This window comes from Protobothrops mucrosquamatus, unplaced genomic scaffold (genome assembly GCF_001527695.2).
Source record: "Protobothrops mucrosquamatus isolate PMUCROS unplaced genomic scaffold, P.Mucros_1.0 scaffold5, whole genome shotgun sequence".
NCBI classification, from domain to species: Eukaryota; Metazoa; Chordata; class Lepidosauria; order Squamata; family Viperidae; genus Protobothrops; species Protobothrops mucrosquamatus.
The window spans coordinates 1,424,438-1,448,142 of NW_015386392.1; the positions used below are offsets into that span (position 1 = coordinate 1,424,438).

The 23,705-nt window shown below is 40.5% G+C and overlaps 1 protein-coding gene across 1 annotated transcript in view; it reads right to left on the bottom strand.

Moving 5' to 3' along the window:
• DPP6 (dipeptidyl peptidase like 6) overlaps positions 1-23,705 on the bottom strand; it is a 362,352-nt gene that overhangs the window by 22,245 nt on the left and 316,402 nt on the right. The window contains exons 11-17 of the mRNA XM_015832529.1: positions 17,326-17,449; positions 14,528-14,566; positions 13,104-13,211; positions 10,409-10,500; positions 7,609-7,656; positions 5,315-5,433; positions 1,004-1,051 (exon numbers count right to left, since the gene is read on the bottom strand). Coding sequence (XP_015688015.1) covers positions 1,004-1,051; positions 5,315-5,433; positions 7,609-7,656; positions 10,409-10,500; positions 13,104-13,211; positions 14,528-14,566; positions 17,326-17,449 — 578 coding nt within the window. The remainder of the gene's footprint in view (positions 1-1,003; positions 1,052-5,314; positions 5,434-7,608; positions 7,657-10,408; positions 10,501-13,103; positions 13,212-14,527; positions 14,567-17,325; positions 17,450-23,705) is intronic.

Here is a 23,705-nt window from a genome sequence, read left to right on the forward strand (position 1 = left end):
TGGTCAAAGAATGCAATAAGATTTGTCTGGCATGATCTATTTTTGACAAACCCATGTTGGCTTTTAGTAATGACTTTGTTTGCCTCTAGGTGTTTGTTGATTCGTTGTTTGATTATCTTTTCCAGGATCTTCCCAGGTATTGAGGTCAGGCTGATAGGTCTGTAATTTCCTGGGTCCATTTTTTTTCCTTTTTTGAGGAAGTGCAGTGGAGGGGAGGGGAGGGGAGGGGAGGGGAGAAGAAGCAGAGTCATGGCTTTTCACAGTCACTGTGCGCTTCTTCAGTCAGCTGGTGGCCGCAGAAGGGTGGGGAGAGGAAACACTTTTCTGTTCCTGTGCAGCACCCACTCCTCACCTGGAGCAGCCTGAGGAAGTATCAGTGGTGGTCATTGCGCAAGGGGATCCAGGCTCAACCACCCACTGCTGCTTTGGTCAAAGTGTGGCCTTGCAGGTGAATGAACAGAGTGCAGCCAAGAGCTATTGGTTCAGAACAGTCCCAGTTCCTCATGTGGCCCCTTGGGAAAATTAATTGCCCACTCCTGCCTCAAGGGATACGATGTTCCAGAGGACAGGAGCCACAGCAAAAAAGGCCCTTCTCCTGGACCCCACCAACTGGAATTCCTTGATTGACAGGTTCTGCAGCATGCCCCTCCTGCAGGAGCAAATGGGGTGGGCCAATCCCGTTGGGATGAGATGGTCCCTTGGGGTAGCCTGGACCCATCCCATTTTCATATTCTTAGATGCATCTAGGTTGCTGGCTTTCAACCTTTAAACATGACGTCAGATACCCAGCATGTCTCTTTACCCAAGGGAAAGACCAGCTGTGCGATTCTATCGCTCCAATTTCTCTACGTTTATCTCACATAATAAAACTAATACCCACAAATATTCTTTAGCTTTTTACTCATTGGAACTTGAGATAGCTCTCTGTTTTTGTTCTCTGCTGGGTATGTTGTCTTCCCTTTCGAAGATCTCCCAATCTCAAAAGCCCCCTACAAATACTTACTTTCTGTATCGGATGTTCTGTGGACAGTTACCATTGGAATTCGTGGACCTTCAAAAAAAAAAAGGAAGAAAATGCCTTTAGATTTAAGAAAATGCATCTAAAGTGATATTCGGGGCTAGATGTTAAATACCTGTCCTATTACATGGAAAGCCGATTTAAGCAACCAGTTGCCCGAAGATAATTAATAGGCCCCAACCAAAAACATGGAAGATAGACAGACTCTCCCAGCGGAGCACCGGCTAGCTTCATCTTCTCTAATTTGTCAATATTTTAATTAGTGCAAACACAATTAAAAGAATTTGTTTTAGATTATTTTAATGTCATACTATGTATATGACACAAAGGATTATACTGCTCAGATAATGCATTGTGTGAAGGAGAAAGTAAAGCTCTAAGAATGCAAGCATTTCTAGCAGGTTATTAACTGATCTTTAAGCATTGCTTCCTGCCAGCTTTGTCTATAGTGATGTTGTTCTTCTTTTTTAAAAAAAAATACAATCTCCTAGACACCAAAATCTGAAATGTATCCACCCTGCTTCAAAAAAATAAAGTGATTCGGAAACCAAAACAGGACAGTATGTTTGAAGCAATCCAGATGGCCCTGTACGTATTACAGCCATCTGGTCAATGGGTCAGCTAAAGTCACCCAGGGCATCTAGATGTTTGAAAATTCCAAATGTGCCTTCCAACCCTGAGGATTGCAATTGATACATATACTCCTACAGTAGCACATGAAAAGAAAATAAGGAAGAAATCTTTGTGGTCAAAGGAAGGGAATGTATAGTTCTGAATTACCGACAGGTAAGTCGTCCACTTACGACTGGCCGCTTTGCGACCATTCAAAATTATGAAGGATTTGCCAGGGGATTATTTACGTATAACCCAGACAATTGTCCCCTGTGGTCAGGTGATCAAACCTTGAGCATTCAGTACTCAGAATGTATTTATAGTTGCTTGTAGTGTCCCATAGTCAAGTGACCACATTTCATGAAGAGTTTTGCTAAAAATTGGCATTTACTTCCAGTTTTCAGTAAAATGGCATTCTTAGCAAACTACTGGTTCCCTTAAGGACCATGGTGTTTGTTTTACAACCACAGTGTTTGGCTTAACAACTGCCATGGATTTTTTTTTTATGACTGCCATTATGACCATAGGCAAGCTCCCATCACGAATTATAATGGCAGCTAGTTTCACAATTATAGTTGAGACTACCTGTAATTGTGTGGCCAGCTGTATAAGAACACTTATTTGGATCTAAAGCTCAACATGTTACTTGCCCATGCCATGTTGCTTTGCCCTCTCTGTTTTATTTTTTTAATGTTCTTTAATTAAAAACAATGAATAATGCAAAGCAAGGCAGCTCAATATAGACACAGCTACCTTGGCACACTTGCATGTATTTGCAATGGCTGCAGTGTCCTGGGATCATATGATTGCCATTTGCAATCTTCTCAGCCAGCTTCCAACAAAGAGAGTTAATGGGGGAAGCCGAATTCACTTAACGACAGTGTGATTCACTTAACAGATAGGGCAAAAGGTCATTAAGACAGACACAACTCAGTTAACAACCACCTTCCTTAAGAATGGAAATTCTGGTCCCAATCGTGGCCATAAGTAAAAAACTACCCGTATCACCTCTTTTTAAATTCATTGGAGGACGTATATAAAAATGATTTGAGCTTGATGGTGCAGTTGTGGTGGCTGTGGACTTTTTTTAAAAATTCCTTCCTGCAGTTATCCCTGGCAGCGTCCTAAAATCAAAGTGCCTTAATCTCAGAGTATTTCAAAGGCCACCATCTTTATTTTGAACTGAACCTGAGAGGTACAGATGAGCAATAAAGATTCTGGATATCCAGAATATAGAATATAGAATCCGGGTATCCAGGTTTCAGTTAAGATAAATGGGAAATGTCATTTTTCTCCATCAAAGTTGCTGAGAAGTAAAAGGAATTTTGGAGTCTTCTAACAAGAGATAGAAAGAGGGAAGGGGAGGGAGGAAACTTTGAGTCTGGAAAAATAAATGTTTTCCAAAGATCACCAACTTGTTTTCTTCCTAAGTTGGCAGAGGAGTGTTACATGATTAAAAATAGGTGTTATTCCAGAAAAAAATCTGAGTAAACTGTTATAGGTTATTCTATACCAATCTTTCTAAAGGCATTTGCATGTTCCCCTGAGATCTATAGACTGCATTTTCTTTATTTATCGTGCATTAATACAGCTGTTTTCATCCCACAACCTGTTTTCTGCTTTTGAACAGTCCATTATGTTAAACTGAGGGAAAGCCAGAAAAAAACCCCCATTAAGGAAGCTTTACACTAATTAAATTAATTCATCTGGTGTGAACACAGCCCTTCTGAGATATTGTTCCACTACATTGCAAAACATTTTCCTTGCAAACATTCATGTATTTATGGTTCCCGAGCAAAAGTCAAATTCAACACCTCTTAACATTGGGAATACACAATGCTTTTGTGTGTACACATGTATGTTACTTCCAGATGAATGTAACCTTGCAATCAATAATATTTTCTCTCTCTCCATGATTCAATGATTGACTTTCTTCCCAGATCCCCATATTTTAATATAGGTGCAAATGTACCCGCAGTGATATTTCCTTTGATGTTGGTAGAAAAGAAAATCTATGAGAACACAGAAAATGACAGTTTTTTCTATTGAGGCATGCAATTGCTCAGGGAATTGAAAAAAAAAAAGGTAGATTGAATTTGTTTCATCAACTAAAAGACTGATTAATAGTTAGAAATAGTATTAAAATTATTTTATTAGCTAAGACTTTCTTTCCCTACTACTTTTCCCTTAGTTACATAATGATCACATTGCAACAATGCTGTTTGAAAGAAATGCTATTTTCCAGCCATTCATGATGAAACTAACAAAATCTTAACACATCTGGGGCCAAAGGAAATAATTAAAAGTGCCACATGTTTTGGGAAAATCCTGTTTTGCCTTTCCAAAACACTGTGTGATGCCTGCCTATGTTTTTTTAAAAAAAATAAAAGTTAATAACAGAGTCGCTTGATGGTGAGATGGGCGGCATACAAATTTTAAAAAAATAATAAAATAAAATAAAGCTGACAGAAATCATGATAATGAGCAATCAGTATTCTGGGATAACTACCAAGAAACATAAAAATGTGAGAAAGGTTTTTTAAAAAGGTGAAAAGAAAGTAAATTTGTTTTTCCTTTTTTAATGGTTAAGAGGGAAAAAATATTCCCTCTTCTTCAAATATCTTCAGAACATTTCAGACAAGCAAATCTTTTCCTACACAACCAACCATGAAAATGGTCTACAGCCTCTATCGTGGTACCTTTCCAGCAATGATGAATGATTTAAAAGATCAGCTGGAGATATGGAGATCACACAAAGCCCCTGGATGCTACAAAGGGGCTAATTGGCAGAGGCAGATCTTCCCTCCCTGCGGCCCCCCTCCCCTCCCACCCCAGCATATGGCTTCCGGGATCTCTTTATTTGCTAGACCATGAATTATGGATCACTGTAATGCATTGAAATCTCATATACCAAGGCCGTATTATCATACTAATAAACAAAGACGCCAGGAGCACTTTTCAATCCCTGACTGTAATTAAAAGCTGTGTGTTGCCAGTAATATTCTCTGAGTCAATAACAGAGACAAATGTTTCTGGCATTTGCTGGTGATCACAGATTTCTTTTTTTAAAAAATCCTGAATGGTGTTTTATGAGCTTTGAAAGTATTGGCACAGACACACCCCTGCCAACTTCCATAGCTTTGTAGTTCAGGTGTAGCTGCAGGGAGCTGGGTCAAAAACCTCAAGATGCAATTGAAATCCTGGCCATTTTTGATGGGTGTCATCACAGCATTCTTGAATTTTTTTTCAAAAATATAGTACAAACAAAACAAAAAGCTGTAAGTGTCCTGCCTTAGCCATGAAAGCCAGATGAGTGACCTTGGACCAACCCACCTCACAGGATTGTTGTGGGGAAAACAGGAGGAGAAAGGCGTGTTGAATATGTTCGCCACCTTATTTGTAAAAATAATAAAGGCAGAATATAAATGAATAAATAATAAATTAGATGACTTTTTCAGTGCTGTTGTCATTTTGAATGATCACTAATGGTTCTAAGTTGAGGACTTATCTGGTAAGAGGTAAATGGTTCTAAGTTGAGTATCTGGTAAATGCTCTTAAAATATTCTATATTCATTTGCATTCCATTTCTTTCCCAACACCTTCTGGATGAACCTGCTCTTTGTGTGGCATCAATCTTTTTTATGGAAGGCCTGAAATAACTTGGTGATTATTTATAAAGCCTACCTTCACAGGTCAACAAGAAATATGCCATGTTGTGGCTGAAAGTTGCACAGAAGTAAGTGCAGTTGTTAATCAAATCACAAGAGAGACATTGCCGGTTGAAGTTCCCCTTAGTGCTGGCACTGTAACAAACAATGAAAAACAAAGAGAGATTTAATTGTCAAAAAGCAAAACAGGCTGGAGTATTTATTAATGTTTGATCTAGACCCCAAGGTGATCTCTGCCTCAAAGTCACTCTTCCCCAATCTGATTCCATCCAGATGAGTTGCAACCCACATAGACTGGGAATTCTGGGAGGTTACAGCCCCATATATTTCAAAGGGTGAGGGAGACTAAGCTAGATAAGTAGATAGGAGGGCAGGTAGATGAATAATCTCTCAAAATGCAAGGCAATTTCTATGTATTCATCATGGTTAGATTCATTCATTATATTTTTATTCTGCCTTTATTACTTTATCAGTAACTCAAGGCAGTGAACATACCTAATGCTCCTTCCTCCTCTGTTTTCCCCACAATAACAACCCTGTGAGGTGGATTAGGCTGAGATAAAGGGACTGGCCCAAAGTCACCCAGCTGACTTTCATGACTAAGGCGGGACTAGAACTCACCATCTCCAGGTGATCGGCCTAAAGTCACCCAGCTGCCTTTCCTGCCTAACCTGACTAAAACTCACCATCTCCTGGTGATTGCCCCAAAGTCATCAATCTGACTTTCATGCCTAAAGTGGAGTTAGAACTCACAGTCTTCTGGTTTCTAGTCTGATGCCTTAACTGCTAGACCAAACTGGCTACATGAAATGGGAACAAATTAGCTGCAATGACCTACAACGGTATTTTTCAACCTTGTCAATTTTAAGATGTGTGGACTTCAACTCCTCCAAATTCCCCAGCCAGCCATCAACCTAGGAACTGACCTAGAACACTGAGGAGATAGAGGCTTTTAAAAGGTTTAGGCCTAAACAGAACAAATTGGTTTGTTTTTTTTAAGGAATGGGATTACGATTAAAAGCTAAGTCTAAACTGACAGCAGGCAAGTACTGAAGGCAAACGACATAATTACATATCAAGGGTGAAAAAAACAGTTTGGTGTAGTGCAGTGTTTTTCAGTCTTGGCAACATTCAGAAATATGGACTTCAACTCATAGAATTCAGAAATTCTGGAATTTGAGGTCTTTCTATCCGAAAGTTACAAAGACTGGAAAAGACGAGTGTAGTGGATAATGTGCTGGATTAGGAGTTTGGAGACCCAAATTCTAGTCCTCCCTTAAGCACAAAGGTTGACTCTTGATTGTGATGTCATAAAAAGGGCTATCAACCAACTTGCATTGGACCAGAGTGTTAGATGACGGTTCAAAACATTCAGTGAAAAGACTTTCATCCTACAGTGGATTGATCTGGGCTGATAATAACAAGAATATCACAAATGAAGGCAAACATACATGTCGCAAGATAATGTTGCAGGATCCAATCTGGATCAATCACTGGGACCAGAGGTTTAGTCTTCCGAGTTTTTGGACTCATGTTGCAGCCCACCCTAAGGGAGCTTCTCTCTAAGAGAAGTTAGAGAGAGAAGTCCCCTGAGGATGGGCTCTAGCAGGAGTCCGAAAGCTCAGAAGACTAAAGGTCCCAGTGACTGATCCAGATTGGATCCTGCAACAATAATATCATTCTGCATCAAGAATCTGATTAAAACAATGGGAAATCCAAGAGCTTTGTTTGAAATTGCCTTCTTGGTGCACATCCAAGCACTGAATCCTGACTGATGCATCCACCAGGGAGCCCTGGATGGTTTACATGTGGAATATGCAGACCTTTTAGGAAGGACTTCTGCAGCACCTGCCCTCTGAGAGGATGACAGACAAGCATAACCTTTTCCGCATAATGAAGCATGTGAAACAAGAACTGTGTTATTGGCAATAGCTCATCTGCCTATGGCGCTGCAGACACCAGTCATTTGGGAGGTGATGTCATCCTAAAGATAGCGGATAAATGGGAAGGGTCTTGCTATTTTGTTTATCTTTAAAATGCATTTGGCCCTGTTTAAAATATTTTGTGTTGGGATGTTTGTTTCCTCCCCTCCTCAAAAGTAAATAAATAAATAAATATCAAGAGGGACAGAAAGGGAAGAAGAGAACAACGATGAAGACAAAGACAAAAACAAAAACCACAAAGACAAAGACAGATAAATAATAATATCCGCAAAATAAAGGCTGGGAAGCTGACAGCAACATTAAGTGTAAAAGTGGCCTTTTCCCCAAATATAATCAGAAAGTTATCTTTGCATAAAACTAATCATACCTGTATAAATGCCGAGTCCTTGGCAACTCTTCTGTGCTGAGGAAATAGCTAAAATAAAATATATACACATAATTAGGCTTTTAGGAGCAACATTTCACTGGTGTGAGTTCCCTAAGCATAGATTTCCTTTAAAACAAAAGTGAAAAATGTCTGGCCAAAAGTTTCTGACATGCCAGAAACATTTTCCAAAGTGTTTGTTTCTTGATAAAATCTAGATTCCAGGTTGTTTTTTCTTAGACAAGTCTCTAGTCTTCATGGCTGGGAGTTTGAAAAAAAATAAGTGGGTGGTTTAGGTTCCCCCCTTCTTCACTGTGCTCTGTGAATATTCAAGTTCTTTCCCAGTCCTTCCCAAATATTCATTTCTGTCTCCTGTTGTATAATTATTTTTTTCTAGTGCATATAAATGTGTATTCAGCTTTCAGTTGCAGAAGTGGGGACAATCTGGAGATATAAGTGGGGCCCAATCAATGATGCAGGGTGTATATAAAATACTGTTTCACTATATGAAACTAGCTAACAGGTTGACAATTGTAACTCTATTGTTTGCTTATTAAATATACTTCCATAGCTCTAGTGGTTCATATGACAATAAAAACAATAGAAAAAGTGTAGATACAGGTAGTCTTCAACTTATGACTACTTATATAGTGATTGTTCAATGTTACAATGGCATTTTAAAAAGTGACTTATGACCAATCCTTGCACTTATAACCATCACAGCAGCCCCGTGGTCACATGATCAGAATTCAGGCACTTGGCAACTGGCATGTATTTGTGACGGTTGCAGTGTCCCGAGGTCATGTGATCACCATTTGTGACCTTCCCAGCTGGCTTCTCACAAGGAAAGCAATGGGGGAAGCCAGGTTCACTGCATGCAATGTAACAACTGCATGATTCACTTAACAACTGTAGCATAATTTATGTGGTTATCAACTTCCTTGCTAGTCCCATTCTTGGCCGTAAATCAAGGGCTGCCTGCATTGATTAAACTACAGCATCATTAAAATTTGCTGTTTTATTCTTACTGAACCTATCTGGCGACCAATCCTCCATTTTCTAGCATACCACCAAATTGTACTACTGATTTCTCTATATTTTATTAATTACGGTCTATATCAGACATGTCAAACACAAGGCCCGGGGGCTGGATGCGGCCCGCAAAGTGGTTTCATGTGGCCCGTGAAACCATCCTGGAAACAGTGAGGGAACGGCCCCTGCTGCCTTGGCCCTGGCCCAGGCCAGCCGGGAGCCAATGTACAATTTTGTGGTGACCATCTTGGCACTTGCCCTGGTGGACCATGCCTTGGCACTTGCCCTGGTCCCACCCCCTTCTGCCAGAGACCCACTCCTGCCCAAGTCCCCACAGGCATCCTTGACGCAAATGATGTAGAACTGGCCTTGCCCACCCAGTAGGCCACACCCACTCCATCCACGCCCCCCCAGTAGGCTGCACCCACTCTGGCCACACCCACCTTCCCCCCCCCAGGGCAACCACAATGCTGATGCCGCCCTCAATGAAATTCAGTTTGACACCCCTGGTCTATATTGATGGTTGAAAAGTAATCAGAAATTCTTGTTCATACTTTTCTGGCTAAAACTGTAGTTGGATATAGCTGTTTCACATTTGAGGGCCACATGTTCATGAACTATATTTGAACACATTTGTCAAAATAACATGGAAATCAAGCAATTAAATATAGTCACGTGCAATTATGCTTTCCAAATTAGTCACGGCTTTCCAGCTGTCGGATGAAACTGACACAGAATGTCAATGTTGATCAAAGCAATAGAAAAATAACATTTCCATTGTACTGATTTAAACTACTGCTATAACAAGACTGACAGTTCAGCAATGAATCCTCTTTAACAGTTCTCATTCTTCTCCCCAAATTAAGATATTTCAGACACAAAGAGTTATATCATTCAATGCATTTTAATACTACTTTTAAAAAAAAAATCCTGGAAATTCATTAAATTTTCTTTTCTGACAATCGGATCAGTTCGACCCAAAAATCAAAGGACAAATAATAATAATAATAGCAAGATATATCCAAAGTGCTTCTTTTATCTGAAATGTCATAGAATCAAAGAATGCATGTGTTGCAAGGGAACCCAGAGGTCATACAATCCAACCTCCTGTTCAATCCAGAAATCTGCTTAGCCATTTAGGACAAGAGGTCCTCCAGTCACCATTTAAAAATCTACAGCAAATAATATTTATTGATATCACAAAATTCCTCCTCAGCTTCGGTCTGGATCTTCCTCTTTTAATTCAACTTATGGGTCTTAGCTTGTCCCAAAGCAGGGAATCGATCTGACCCTTTTACTATGATAGTCTTATGTAAGGATAACTGTATAGCTAATTGATCTTGTTCAAATGCTTTTGTAATGTAAACTTGCCTCATTCCTCAAATTATTCCTCAAAGGGGTTGAATTCCAGGATGGAATTAACTCCATAAATTGAATGCAATGCTTGTGTTAATGAAACCCAAGATTGCATTGGCCTGTTCAGCTGCTGCATCACACTGTTTGCTCACGTTCGGCTGCTGGTCCACTACTGCCAAGCCAGATCTTCCCATTTCATATGCAGCAGAAATTGCTTCAATGGCCCTATGACAGCAGGAGGGACTTCATAACAATCTGTTATTATTTCACAGATTGGGACTTTCATCTCAACCAAAGTAAAACCGATACACATTTTTTGGCTTCCAGCAGGCCACAGATGCTTTCCACTGATCAGGCTATCCTATGTAAATCTCAAATTAGATCAGCTTCCTTTACTTTAAAAAAAATTACTTACATTTTATGCTGCTTCTCATCATAGCCCAAAATTTTGGTCACATCCCAGTCACCCGATGTAATAGATTGTAAATTATCATTGCTGCTATTGGGCTGCCAAGAAAAAGAAGAAAAAAAGAACTTCAGAAAGATTTAGCAAAACCCCTTATCAGTAAAAATCAGACTCACCTTTTTTTCAAACATATTCTCTGAAATTCTCTACCACAGTCTGAAAAATAGCATTATGCTCCTCCTTTTCTTTACAGTCTTAAAACATAAATGCCATGTAAAAAAGGGGCTTGAATTTATGCCCGAAATAAACATATTCCTTACTCAAGAGCAGAATAACAGAATAATAGAGCTGGAAAGGAACTTAAAGGTCATCTAGTCCAACCCCCTGCTCAGGCAGGAACCCTACACCATTTCAGACAAATGGCTGTCCAGTCTCTTCTTAAAAACTTCCAGTATTGGAGAATTCACCACTTCTGGAGGCAGGTGGTTCCACTGGTTAATTGTTCTAACTGTCAGGAAGTTTCTCCTTAGTTCTAGGTTGCTTCTCTCCTTGATTACTAGTTTCCATCCGTTGCTTCTTGTCCTGCCTTCAGGTGCTTTGGAGATTAGCTTGACTCCCTCTTCTTTGTGGCAGCCCCTGAGATATTGGAACACTGCTATCATGTCCCCCCTCATTCTTCTTTTCATTAAGGGAGAAAAGGGAAGCAAAGGGAGAAAAAAAGTACTGTGGGTAGTCCTTGAATTACAACTGTAATTAAGCCCAAAATTATGGTTGTAATTTGCTAAAATTGTAAGTTGAGGTGCCCACATGACCGGAAGTAAATTTCTGGCTTTTTTTGTAGTAGTGATTAAGCAAATGCTGTGATCGTTGAATGAATGCAAGAGTCGTTACACAAACCATTCATGGCTGGGTTTTTTGGCAGAAACCAGCAAAAAAACATTACAAATGTGTCTCCAGAACACCCTAATGGGTGATAAAGCTAACTCACATGACTGCAGGCAGGTGATAGCATGACCATATATGATGACCAACAATGCTTTTCAAGCTGTAAAACTGGTCATTAAGGGAGGACTATCTGTACTGAGGTCTTTTCATGTGGAGGACAGAAAGAAGAACTTGTCAGGTTGTCATTGCTGCCTTTTCTCCATATCTACAATTTTGGATACAACGTGTTCCAAAGATTGAATTTTACAAGGGATTTTTGCAAGGAAGAGGTAATCCTGTAGATCAGATTGTCAGAGTTTTGAATCTGGGTTGCAAGTTCCCATTTTGGAGTTAGTTGTAATTTTGAATGGTCACTTAACAACTGGCCATAAATTGAGGACTACCTGTATAAGCTCATGGAAATATCTGAACAGCAACCCTATTGTAAAAACTAAAGCAGATTTTCCTGGACCCTGACAACTTTCTCAACACCTAGAAATAATACTTAAATAGCAGGAAGGCACTAAATTCACTTTTTCCTCCATCTGTGCCCCAAATTCATTTTCCAAAAAAGAGAGAATACTTGAGTCTGATTTGATAAGTTCAGAGGACCATCAACCAATTACTAATTTTTGATACATTAAACTCTAATAGACCCCTGGCTGTTATGCATCTTTAAGAGCTGTGATGACACAGTGGCTAAAGTGCAGTATTACAGGCAAACTCTGCCCACTGCCAAGAGTTTGATTGTGAATGGCTCAAGGTTGACTCAGCCTTCTATCCTTCCAAGGTTGGTAAAATGAAGAGCTAGACTGTGGGGAGCAATACGCTAATACTTGTAAACCACTCAGGGAGTTCTGTAAAGCACTATGAAGTGGTATATAAGTCTAAATGCTATTGCTATTTACATCGATATTTTTGAATATATTAATAATTGGTGGATTGCACTGCAAAAGTCAGAGGAAGTAGAAATAATTATATTACAGTTTCTACATGGGTTCCAGAAGTGTGAATAGTAAATTCTATTAAAATGGGAACAATTTACATTTGTCCTCATTTTTCTCCCAGAGTGGCTAAAATCAGGTGAAATCTAATCATAATAATGTATCTATTTTAGTTTGGCATTTGTTGTATTTTTATCTCGTCCAAGAAGCTCACAGTTCTAGTCCTGACTTGGGCATGAAAGCCAACTGGCTGACCTCCTCTCTCTCAGCCCAACCCACCTTACAGGGTTGTGTTGTTGTGGGGGAAAATAGGAGGAGAAAGGCATGTTCGCTGATTTATTAAGAGGTCATAAATGATGCTGGTTCTTAAGCGGGTCATCACGTCTGATCTGATTTCATGATATTTTTTGGTGGTGGTGAATTGAACCCATTAATTGCAATAGGCGTGTTTTTGTCGAAAACTGGAAGTAAATGCTGGCAACTCTGGCCATAAATGTGGGTCACTTGCCAGTCACCCAAAATGCAATCACATGATTGTGGGTGACAGAGAGGGATGGTATTTGGACCTTCAAATCTGCATCCTAAGTAGATTTTTGGGGTGGGTTATAGCTTCAAATGGTCCCTAAGTGAGCACTACCTGCAAATACCTGGTCATCAATGTCATCATCTTCTACCAATAACAAACCAGGTTTCTTTCCATAAAACCTTGGTTCATATTCAGACATTGCTGACTTGGACAGAGGGCATTTTGATTTGGCGGCAGCCATCTTCCTTGTCGTAAGAACTATGCATATTTATCTTCATCTCACTCACCAGCTAAATAAAGGTAGTCTCACCTGAGATGATGACATGGCAATATGGTAGAACTCTCCTCGTCCCCCCTGAGGAATGGCTCGGACAAAAAAGAACTTCTTGCCATCTTTGGAGAAAATGGGCTCTTCATTCTGCAAAATAACGAGAAGGTGCAAATGTAGTTTATAAAGATGATGTAAAGGAGGTTGGAGAGAGAAAGAGAGAGAGAGAGAAAGAGAAAGAGAGTCATATTAAGTGCAGCAGAGCCAGTTTCTCATTCTGTCTGTCTCTTTCGAGAATGTGCACAAGCTGAACTAAATCACTATGCATCAGGATATCTAAGGATCCTGCTCTAGCTGCTCATTAATAAAATAAATCTGGTTTTCTTTTTGATTTTAGTAGGACCCCTTATCAAAGGAAGGAGCCCTGAAGAGATTTGAGGGCACCTGAAGCATCTTGATCTTCAAAGATGTTTTCTTCCGGCCAAGTTTTTAAAAAGCTTCAGACACACATACACAGATCTACACAGAAATAGCCAGAAGGCATCTCATATCTATTTTAAAGGAGCTTATAGTTTCATCCTTCATTTCTGCCACGATTGTGTGCTAAGCTGTAATAACTGGACCAAATTTGTTTATGTTTTAGAAGTTGCTCTTCCACCTTCTTTGCAAAATCCAAACACATGCAGTAATTTTTCTCTGGCATTCAAGATGTCAGAAAAATGAATGTGTGAGTTGTAGCTTGGGCTGCTGATCCTATGTTTCATCATTCCCACACTAGTTCAGAGATAAGGGTGTCTTCAAGATGAATGTCAACCCTTTCAGGTCAGGAACAACTAGTGGAAAGAGGCAATGGCAAACTACTTCCAAAATGTTTCCAGGAAAACTGCAAGAATTTTCCCAGACAGCCACCAGAAGTCAAAAACTGACTCAGAGGCCTGTGTGTTTGTGTGTGTCTAAGCACTGCATTCATATTTGATTCAGGTTTATAGAATATATGTTATCAAAGAGATTTTATGAATTTTGAAAATATAAGTGGAAAGTACATCAAAGCATTTTTTCCAGCTCTAATGCTAGATAATAAAAGGGATGCAGAGATTTCTAGAGAAAAGTCTCCATTAGAACCAATCATAACATCCTATCACAGTAGTTGAGATCAATTTTCAAATTGTGTATTTGGAACCGAGATTGCTCTGAAACTAGTTTGCTTAACATCTGAAAGGTCTGTGACTGTTTTCAAACCTTTATAGTCCTCTTTACAGAATGAAATAAAATTAATGAAATAAAAATGCCCTCAAACCACAATTAATCTGAAACGATATGTAAGTTTGTCTCTCTTAAATCTTCATGTCTGTATAAATATAATCCTTCTTGTAATGAAAATAGTAGAACATTTCTATTGTTGAAAATACTTTTTTCTTTTGCAAAGTAAAAGAACACCGATCCCATTTTAAAAAAACTACTATTACCTGTCGATGCAGCCAGGCTGTGCTCTCATCCTCATGTTTCTGAAACGAAGACACATAATTAAAGTATACTTTTTATTTATTACATTTTGCTCATCAGTGCAGAAAGCAAATCCAACAGTAAATGAGCAAAAAGAGATGAAGCCTCTGAACAGGCTTTAAGAAAAGGCAACACAAACGATAGAACTATTCTTGGTTTTGACTCTTGTTAAACTAGTGCTGCTCCCTAGTTAAACAAGTGAATGCATTTACAGCTCAGCAGTTATCTATGAAGATATTTATTTGTTTAAAACATTTACATAGCCACCTACCTTATAACAAACCCAGGACAGCTTCCAACCCAAAGCTAAAATAACATAAATGCAGCAAAAGCTAAAATGCATAAATGGTGCAAAATGCAGCAGCCCGCATGGTTTTGTGCAGACCTCAGTATGCACACGTATCGTCTCTCCTGTGGGAGCTGCATTGGTTGCCAGTTTGCTTCCGGGTGCAATTCTAGGAGCTGGTTGCCACCTTTAAGGCCCTTCATGGCTTGGGGTCAGGTTATCTGAGGGACCGTCTCTTGCCGGTCACATCTACCTGACCCACTAGACCAGGGAGGCAAGGAACGTTGTTGGTCCCATCCCCTAAGGAGATACATCTTGGGGGGCCTAGAAGGGCCTTCTCCGTGGTGGCTCCCTCTCTCTGGAACATCATCCCCGCATCATTTTCCCCCCCCCCCACTCTAGCACTCTTTCGGAAGGCGCTGAAGACTTGGTTCTGCCAGCAGGCCTGGGGAACCCAGAGCGGGATGGAGCCCATTTAATGGCTAGTTGGAATGTGTGTTGTCAACAGGGTGTGTGTGTGTGGGGGGGGGTTATTATTTTATTATTTTTCTTATTATTATTTTTATTCCTTTTATATGGTGTTTTTATATCTGTATAAGCTGCCTTGAGTTGCCATGTGCAAGTAGGCGGTAATATACTTTTTTAAAATAAATAAATAAAATAAATAAAAACCATAAAACCAAAACTTGGTGCTAAGTCTATCTTCTGACATGCAGTCGCCTCACTTTATCCCAGTGCCTGGAGTGGGGGGAGAACTGGGTCTGGGTCTTTAAGGCTTGGCAGAAGGCTAGGAGGGCAGGGGCCTGCCAAATATTAGGGGGGGGTAAGTGTGTTCCATAGGGCAGGGACTGCCATGCAAAAGGCAGGCTTCCTAGCTCCCATTAAATGGCAAGAGACTAGAAGAGACTAGAAGCATGCCCACCTTATTTGATCTGTTGGATGGGTGGGTATTCTTAAAAAAATAAGGTCCTGCAGATAATTTGGAAATGTGCCATTTAGAGCTTTAAAGTTGATGACAACCACTTTGAATTTCCCCCAGAAAGAAACTGGAAGCCAGTGCCACTCACACAACATGGGTAAACCAATCCAGTGCTACATTTTGGACCAATATAAGTTTCCGGGTGGTCTTCAGGAGATGCTTAAACCGGTAGCTTCTGTGGGTTTTTTTTCTCATCCAGGGTGTCTTCTTGAGGGAGAAATTAGAGAAACAGGCAGACCGACAGACAGTGATTTTATGGAGTAGAAGCTGTACTAACAGCTTCAGATCTGAATTTTGTCCAATCTGAAATCTGTCCCAATCCTATTTCAGAAAAGAGCTAACTTGGTGCAGTAGTGAATGACATTGGAGGAGGAGTATGAAATCAGGTGGGTGGTCTTGGGCCAGTCCCTTCTCTCAGGAAGAAGAGAGGAAGAAGACAAAGGCAAACTATTTCTGAAAATATGTCCAGCAGAATTGCACCATGTGGTGAAGGATCAAAGCAACAGCAGGTTAATTCCTATATTCTATCACTGCAATGGCAGAGGTCTGCCATGTAATATAAATAACAATACTTAATCCAAACACTGGAAAAGACACATTAAAACAGAGATAAGCTTATCTTGCTGGTGATGAATTGAAAGGTACACACATATTTTTCATGGAATGGCTCCTTCCTAAATCTCACATATATCCTTTAGAGCAGAATGCAGGTAACAAAAAAGTAGAGGTAGTTCATGACTTACATAATGGAGCTTCCCCATCACACATAAGTTATGCTGGTCATAAAATGATTTTATGACCCTTTTATGGTGGTTGTTAAGCGAACACTGCAGTTGTAAAGAGGCCAACACATTCATTAACTGTTAACTAAACACATGGTTTGCTATGGATGGGGTTTTGATGAAGACTGGGAGTAAAAGCTGGTTTTCAGCAAAACCATAGTAAAATTTGGTTGTGTGACTGTGGGATGCTGCAAATGACCATAAATACAGTTCAGTTGCTGAGCACCTAAAATTTGATCATATGATTGCAGAGGGGAGGGACCAAGCATCGTAACATCAAATACAAAGCATATGTAGTTCCCAGATAGGTCCAGCATAACTTTGAACAGTAGATAAGTCACTGGACATAAGTCAAAGACTACCTATACTTTAAAACAAAAAACCTGTATGATGTAATATGCCCGAAACAAAAGCAGCTGCAAAATTGCATGATGCACCTTAAAGGTGGAAAAAAACAATCTCTATGGATAGAATGACAGTCAAAATTGATTATATATTTTTCCAGTGTTATGTATATTCTGTGATATTCCATTTTCAGACTTGAAAAATGAAAACTAACCATAGAAAAAGGAATTGTTCATATGCTAGTAGAGGATTTTGCTTATTTATTTATTTGATTGATTGATTGTATGCTCAATCATCTTGGGATTTAAAACAAAAAAGCAGTCTTCATCCACTGAAAAAAATTATGCAAATATATATATATATATATACCTTTGTGCAGACGCCTGTGGTTGCGTCACAGAGAGTCAGAATGGAAAAGTTCTGTGCTCTATTTAGCCAGTTGACTGCAATCTTGGTGCTGGTTGCCCACTTCACCATGGTTATATAGTAATCCCTGAAAAACAAATCAGGGCATTTTTTAAAACTTTTTTTTTTTAAAAAACCCCATCTATATTAATAACGCAAGGCAGCAAACATACCTTATAAGAGTATTATTTCCTCCTGTGAAATGGGTTGGGCTGAGAGAGAGCGACCAGCCCTAAATCACCCAGCTGGTTTTTATGCCTAAGGCGGGACTAGAACTCACTAACTTCTAGTTTCTAGCTGAGTGTCTTAACCAGTAGACTAAACTAGCTCTCTTCATTTAAAAGCTTCCATTCTATATATTTGGAAATGTAATAAAGCTGATCAAAGAGACAGTCTGATGCATGGATTATGTTCCTACAAGGCATGGTCTATAAAGATCATGACAAGGATGGACTTCCATCATCGGGGTCATTCCTAACCATGAAGGTGAATGTGTGAAATGTTTCACGAGGTTGTGATACAAGTTCTGCTCACTGATATTTGTGTTATAAGGTTGCACACAAGGATTGGAGCTTCTATCATCAGTGCACATTGTTGGACTAGTAGATACCTATGCTCTGAACTGAGTTCTCTTACCTGGGTACCTCCGTGTATTTCTGTAATAACCATATAGAATGATCTGCCTTCCCACAAACATTGGTGAGATCATAAATTGGTTAGTTTTTACTGTACAGTGTCTCTCAACCTTGGCAACTTTAAGACAGATAGAGTTCATCTCTCTGCTGGCTGAGGAATTCAGGGCGTTATACTGCTGTACACTCGTGTGTAAAACTCAAAAGTATACGCCACAAATCCACTGAAAAAGTATATACTGTCCATTTCCCTTAGGCCAGTGATGGTAAACCTTTTAGAGACTGAGTGCCCAAAACCCGCCTCGCCCCCTGGCCTGCCCGCCTGCTCGGCTGCCTGCCCCTGCTCTACCCCCACTCTGCCCCCTGTTCTGCCCACTCACAGGGTCATCCACCACCTCCATGGCCCGGTGCAGATCGCCCAGGAGGCCCTGTAGTGCCATGGCAGCCATGCCCTCCACCCGCACCCAGCAGCATCATCTGCATGTGTTGGGGCGCAAAAGCGGAGTCTTGTCCCTGCTGCCTGGCTGCCATGTTCTTAGCTGCATTGCTCCACCCAGGCCGCGCCCAGGGGTGACTCTCCAGGGGGGCTGCTGGTGAGGAGGGGCTATGGGGGAAGGCAGGGCTGGGGCAACAGCGCGCGTGCCCACAGAGAGGGCTCTGAGTGCCGCCTCTGGCACCCATGCCATAGGTTCGCCACCACTGCCTTAGGCCATCAGAGCTGAGATATATATATTATGCCATAACATACTGTATAGGTTTTTCCATGACACTCTCTCTCTCTCTCTCTCTCTCTCTCACACACACACACACACACACACACTATACAGGAACATGACATCATATAACAGAATCTCTGGGTGTTGAATTGTATACCAATCAAATCAAATCAAACAATAAAAATACATATAGTGGTACCTCAGTACTCGTTGGTACTTGGTTCCGGGAGGCACAATGTGTACCAAAAATGATGAATATCGAACAAATTTTTCCCATAAGGAATAATGTAGTGAGTGACAAGGCAGCTGATGCTCTATTGAAGTTCTAGCTTGTGTGCTGAGTATCGGAACAATTTTTCACATTAAAATACATTGAATACAAATTTGATGAGTTGAATACCAAGGTACCACTATATGTCTCTTCTCTGACAGGTTAAGGTTATGTTTCCCAGCCATGTCAATTTTTAGATGTGTGGACTTCAACTCCCAGAATTCTGTTTAATGACCATGCTGGCTGTGGAATTCTAGAATTTGAAATCCACACGCCTGAATATTGCAATGGTTGGGAAACACTGGCCTGAGAGAAAAAAGATTACATACAGCATTTCCTTCTGATAACTTCTGTGTTTATTCCTTCCTGCAACCAGTGAGAGCAGCAGGCTAACTTCTAAGGCTTTATGTGATCATCTAAAGTGCAAAGGTCTATGAAATCAGTTACTATTGGAGGGTTTGTATCCCACAGTTTGACACCCCTGACCACACACAACTGATGAATCCCATTTGGAGAGATCATGTGATCAACGTAACCGAAAACACCCTCTACAAATTGAATTTGAAATAGACAAAATCAAGGGTTGCTGGTCTCACATTTTCTTTCTCTTGCAGGGTGTATAGACAAACACTGTTGACATTACCTAGTTGGGTAACAAAATATCTGCAAGAAAACAACCATGCTCAGACAGCCTGAGCTGGGATCAGTTTCAATTCAATTAAACTCTTCCGCACTTATGACTGTCCCTAGTAGGATTCCCGTTGATTCTTTTACTATGCAACATTACGTAATACTCACTCCTCACATTTGCCTTTTATCCCCTCTATCATCTTCCTTTTGTTCTGCAAAAGGGAGAATCCTATAATGTTAAATGCTAAATAAATAATTGCAGCACTCAGGAGAACAAGCAAGTAACATCTTTATGATCTCCCCTATCACCATATCTCTGGCGCATGATCGACCGACATGGCGTACCCTGGTTTACCAGGGTTGCCAGACATATGAACACAGAAGGACAATCTTGGCAAAAGAGAAGCGAGCACTCCGTAAAGCCAGAGCTGCAAATGCTGAAGCAATAGTGTCCACATTTCTCTGTTCAGTATGTGGCAGAACATTCCGTGCTAACATCGGTCTCATCAGCCATCTTCGGACACACCGCTGATGGCCCACAATCCATAAGATGTCAAGGTCTTCATCGAAATCGATGGACAAACAACACAATGTGAAGTAACAAAACACCCGGTCATCAGTAAACAGTTTATGCTTCTAGACTGGTGATGCCACTGTTAATTCAGATCAGCTTGGTGCAAAACTCTGTAGATCTGATCCAAAATGCTAACATTACATTCATCTCTCTCTCTCTCTCTCTCTCTCTCTCTCTCTCTCTCTCTCTCTCTCTCTCTCTCTCTCTCTCTCTCCCTCCCTCTCTCTCTCCCTTCTTCTCTCTCCCTCCCTCTCTCTCTTCCCCCTCCCTCCCTCTTTCCCTCCCTCTCTATCCCTTCCTCTCTCTCTTTCCCTTTCTCCCTCTCTGTCTCCCTCCCTCTCTCTCTCTCCCTCCCTCCCTCTCTCTCTCTTTCTCTCTCTCTATGTGTGTGTACATAAGTGTTGCTTAAGAATCAACAGTTTCAGTGACCAACTTTGAATACTCATTAAATAAATGGATGTAAGTAGAGGACTACTGAACTTTTTACTCTGGTTTTCCTCTACAACAAAAAGATTGGGCTGAAGAGAGAGCGATCAGTCCCAAATCACTTGTTATTAAATATCTGACCTGAATTTCCCAAGTCTTACTCCAACACTGAATCGTCACGGTAATTCTCAATACATTTTAGTCTACGATGAGTCACCTATACCCCCCTTGAGTTTTTCTAATCACCTCTAGCCAAAGTACCGAAGGCCCTGGAGACCAACAAAAAGCCTTAATAAGCTACAGCAGATCACAAGAGGCAAACGTCTATGAAAGGTACCTTTAGTAGCTAAAGGGTGATCATGTGTTCTGGCTATAAAAAGATAGTCCTATTTGAAATCTAGGTCTGGTATAAAAATAAAGTTGTTTTTTTAAAGAAAGGGAGAGAACCAGAATCTTGACATCTATTAGCTTGTTAATATCTAAGCAGCAGGTGGAACAGATCTTCAAAGTTGGCCTGGTCAACTTTCTCATTGTAGTAAAACAATGTCTTCTTAAATAATGACATTATTTTGGCTTTGTCCATCTCAGAAATTCCATTTCACAAAGATCATTCATACTTAAGCCAGAATGTAAGAGTTTCATTTGGTGTTAGGCTTTACTGTAATATCTGAGACGGAATATGGGTAGATTTTCTGCCTACAACTGGAGAAGAGGGGGTTGGGATGAAAAAAGAGCCCTCCACAACAGCAAAACTGATAAACCACGCTGCCTGGTCATATTCAAGTGGAACCTGCAGGTCAAAGCCATCTTTAAATTATCAAACAGTAGCTTTTCATAATGTGTACAGTCCATACAATTTTTATGAGTTCATTTGTTGTCTATAAAATATGTATAAGGAGCCATTGCTCTCATTGGGATTAATGTGCTACATTGCTGGAGAGAAAACTCCTGCGTTTTGGGATGGATTGGCTGTGCATACAAAAGAGTCGGGAATTGAGGAAGGAAGATGAGAAATAATAAACCCAAGATTAATTCTGCAGCTGTCAGCAAGGTTTAGCCCACGAATTCAGCTGCAGCTTGGAGAATAGGATATACAGAATATGGACTTTTGCCAAAGGAACAGAAATGGGCAGAAAAACACAGTGCCACAGTGCAAGTTGGACAGGTTAAATATTCCCTCTTACCCCAAATTCCCCACCAGGATGAAGGACCTTGATGATTTCTTGATTAGGCTTCTCTTTACAGTTTGATGGTTGTCTAGTATTAAGCTTGTTATTAATCTCTGCTTATCTGGGTGTTGATTGCTGGTGAGAAAGTGTTTTAGTCTTTTCATTTCCTTTTTAGCTTTTTGATTTGTCTATATGCCTATGTGTTGGGCAGTGTTAAGCTTTGTAGTTTAATGGCCATAGTCTAGATATCAGATTTCTTGCATAGCAAGATTGATGTCAAGCTCAAAACCAAAAATATAAAATGGTGATTCTTCCAAGTTGAGTTTTTTTTTAAAAAAAATATTTCACACCTATAGGCAAAACCTTGCCAAATTTAGCACTCACGTAGTGAATGTATCTCACAAGAAAAGTATATCTTACAAGTGAAGTGAGCTGCCTTCACCCGTTTCTCTCACACGTGATATCTGTCATGGTTCAAACAGAAGAGACGAATAGAGCAGAACTCCGAGGCTTGCAAATTCCTCAAAGAACATGTTTATTAGTTACAAAGTATCGGCATGGTCAAAAGTGAAACCAAGTCTGGATACACAAGTAACAATTTCCCAATACAAAGTTAAACGTCCCACCCATTAAACTGTGCAATCTTACTATATTCCCCAATATGATTATTTGGTGGGCTTTTTATGCAACTCCCAGTCTCTAGTCTTGGGAGCAGCCGATAACCTCGGTTCCCATGGGACAAAAAAATATTTTGACTAACTAAGCACCTAGGCAACCCCCCTCCTATGTGGCAACTTAGAATGAGAAGAAAACATGGCTGCAGCCATGCTCATTTGTAGAGTTGACAATATCTGGACTGAGTGGTCTCTTGCTCCTCTGAAATGCACCTCCCTTACCTCGGGGCAATCCATTCCATCAGATCTGCTCTGTTCTCTGCTGGTCAGGAGATGACCAACTTTTGAACACAGTGGAAATTGCTATTGTGTGACTTCTTTTCAGGGAGGCTCTGCCTGGAGCAAACATATGGTGATCCTTGTCTTCTCCGTGATTGGGAGTGGAGTTTCAAAGAGCCCCTCTCTTGACCGCAGCCATCAGATCCATGTGAGCAGAGCTGTCTTCAGTCCTCTACCGGTTCCTCAGTAGTCCCCCTTGCCCTGTGTTTTCACCCTGGGCTGTTCTGTTCTCTGCTGTTCAGGGACTTCCATAATTACCGTATCATCCTGTTGCTCCTACTATGACCCATTAAGACATGAACTTTCTTTGCCCTGTTATTTTTCACTGTTTCTGAAAGCATTGCTCCGTTCAAATCTTACAGCTCCCGGGGGGCACTCATTCCATTTTTGCCCAGGCTGAGTGAAGCACAACCCTTTGCTTTCACTCCCTCTACTCACCCATAACAAATATTCCTATTCCTTCCTTCCACCCCACTATTTCAGCTGCAATGCATACTAAATCTATAAAGTTGTTATGCAATGCATACTAAATCTACAGTGGATGCTACTGCATTTTGCCCCTATGGAACTGAATCCCCTGTTCTTGCTTGCTAAGAATTTTCCATGTCCCTATTATGGAGTGGAGATGAAAGACCAAGACGCTCTCCTTTTGTTTGATTATGGTAGCATCACAGCCAGAATTTATTTATTTACACTCTGCCTTTATTATTTGTACACATAACACAACGCTTCTTCTTTCTCTTATTTTCTCCACAGCACCAGCCCTGTGAGGTGGGCTGAGAGAGAAGGACTGACCCAAAGTCTCCAGCTGGCTTTCATAGTTTAAGATAGGGCTAGAACTTACCTTCTCCTGGTGATTGCCCCAGTCACCCAGCCAGCTTTCATGCCTAAGGTGGGACTAGAATTCACCGTCTCTTGGTTTCTCTAGCTTGATGCCTTTACCACTAGACCAAACTGGCTATTGGATGGTACA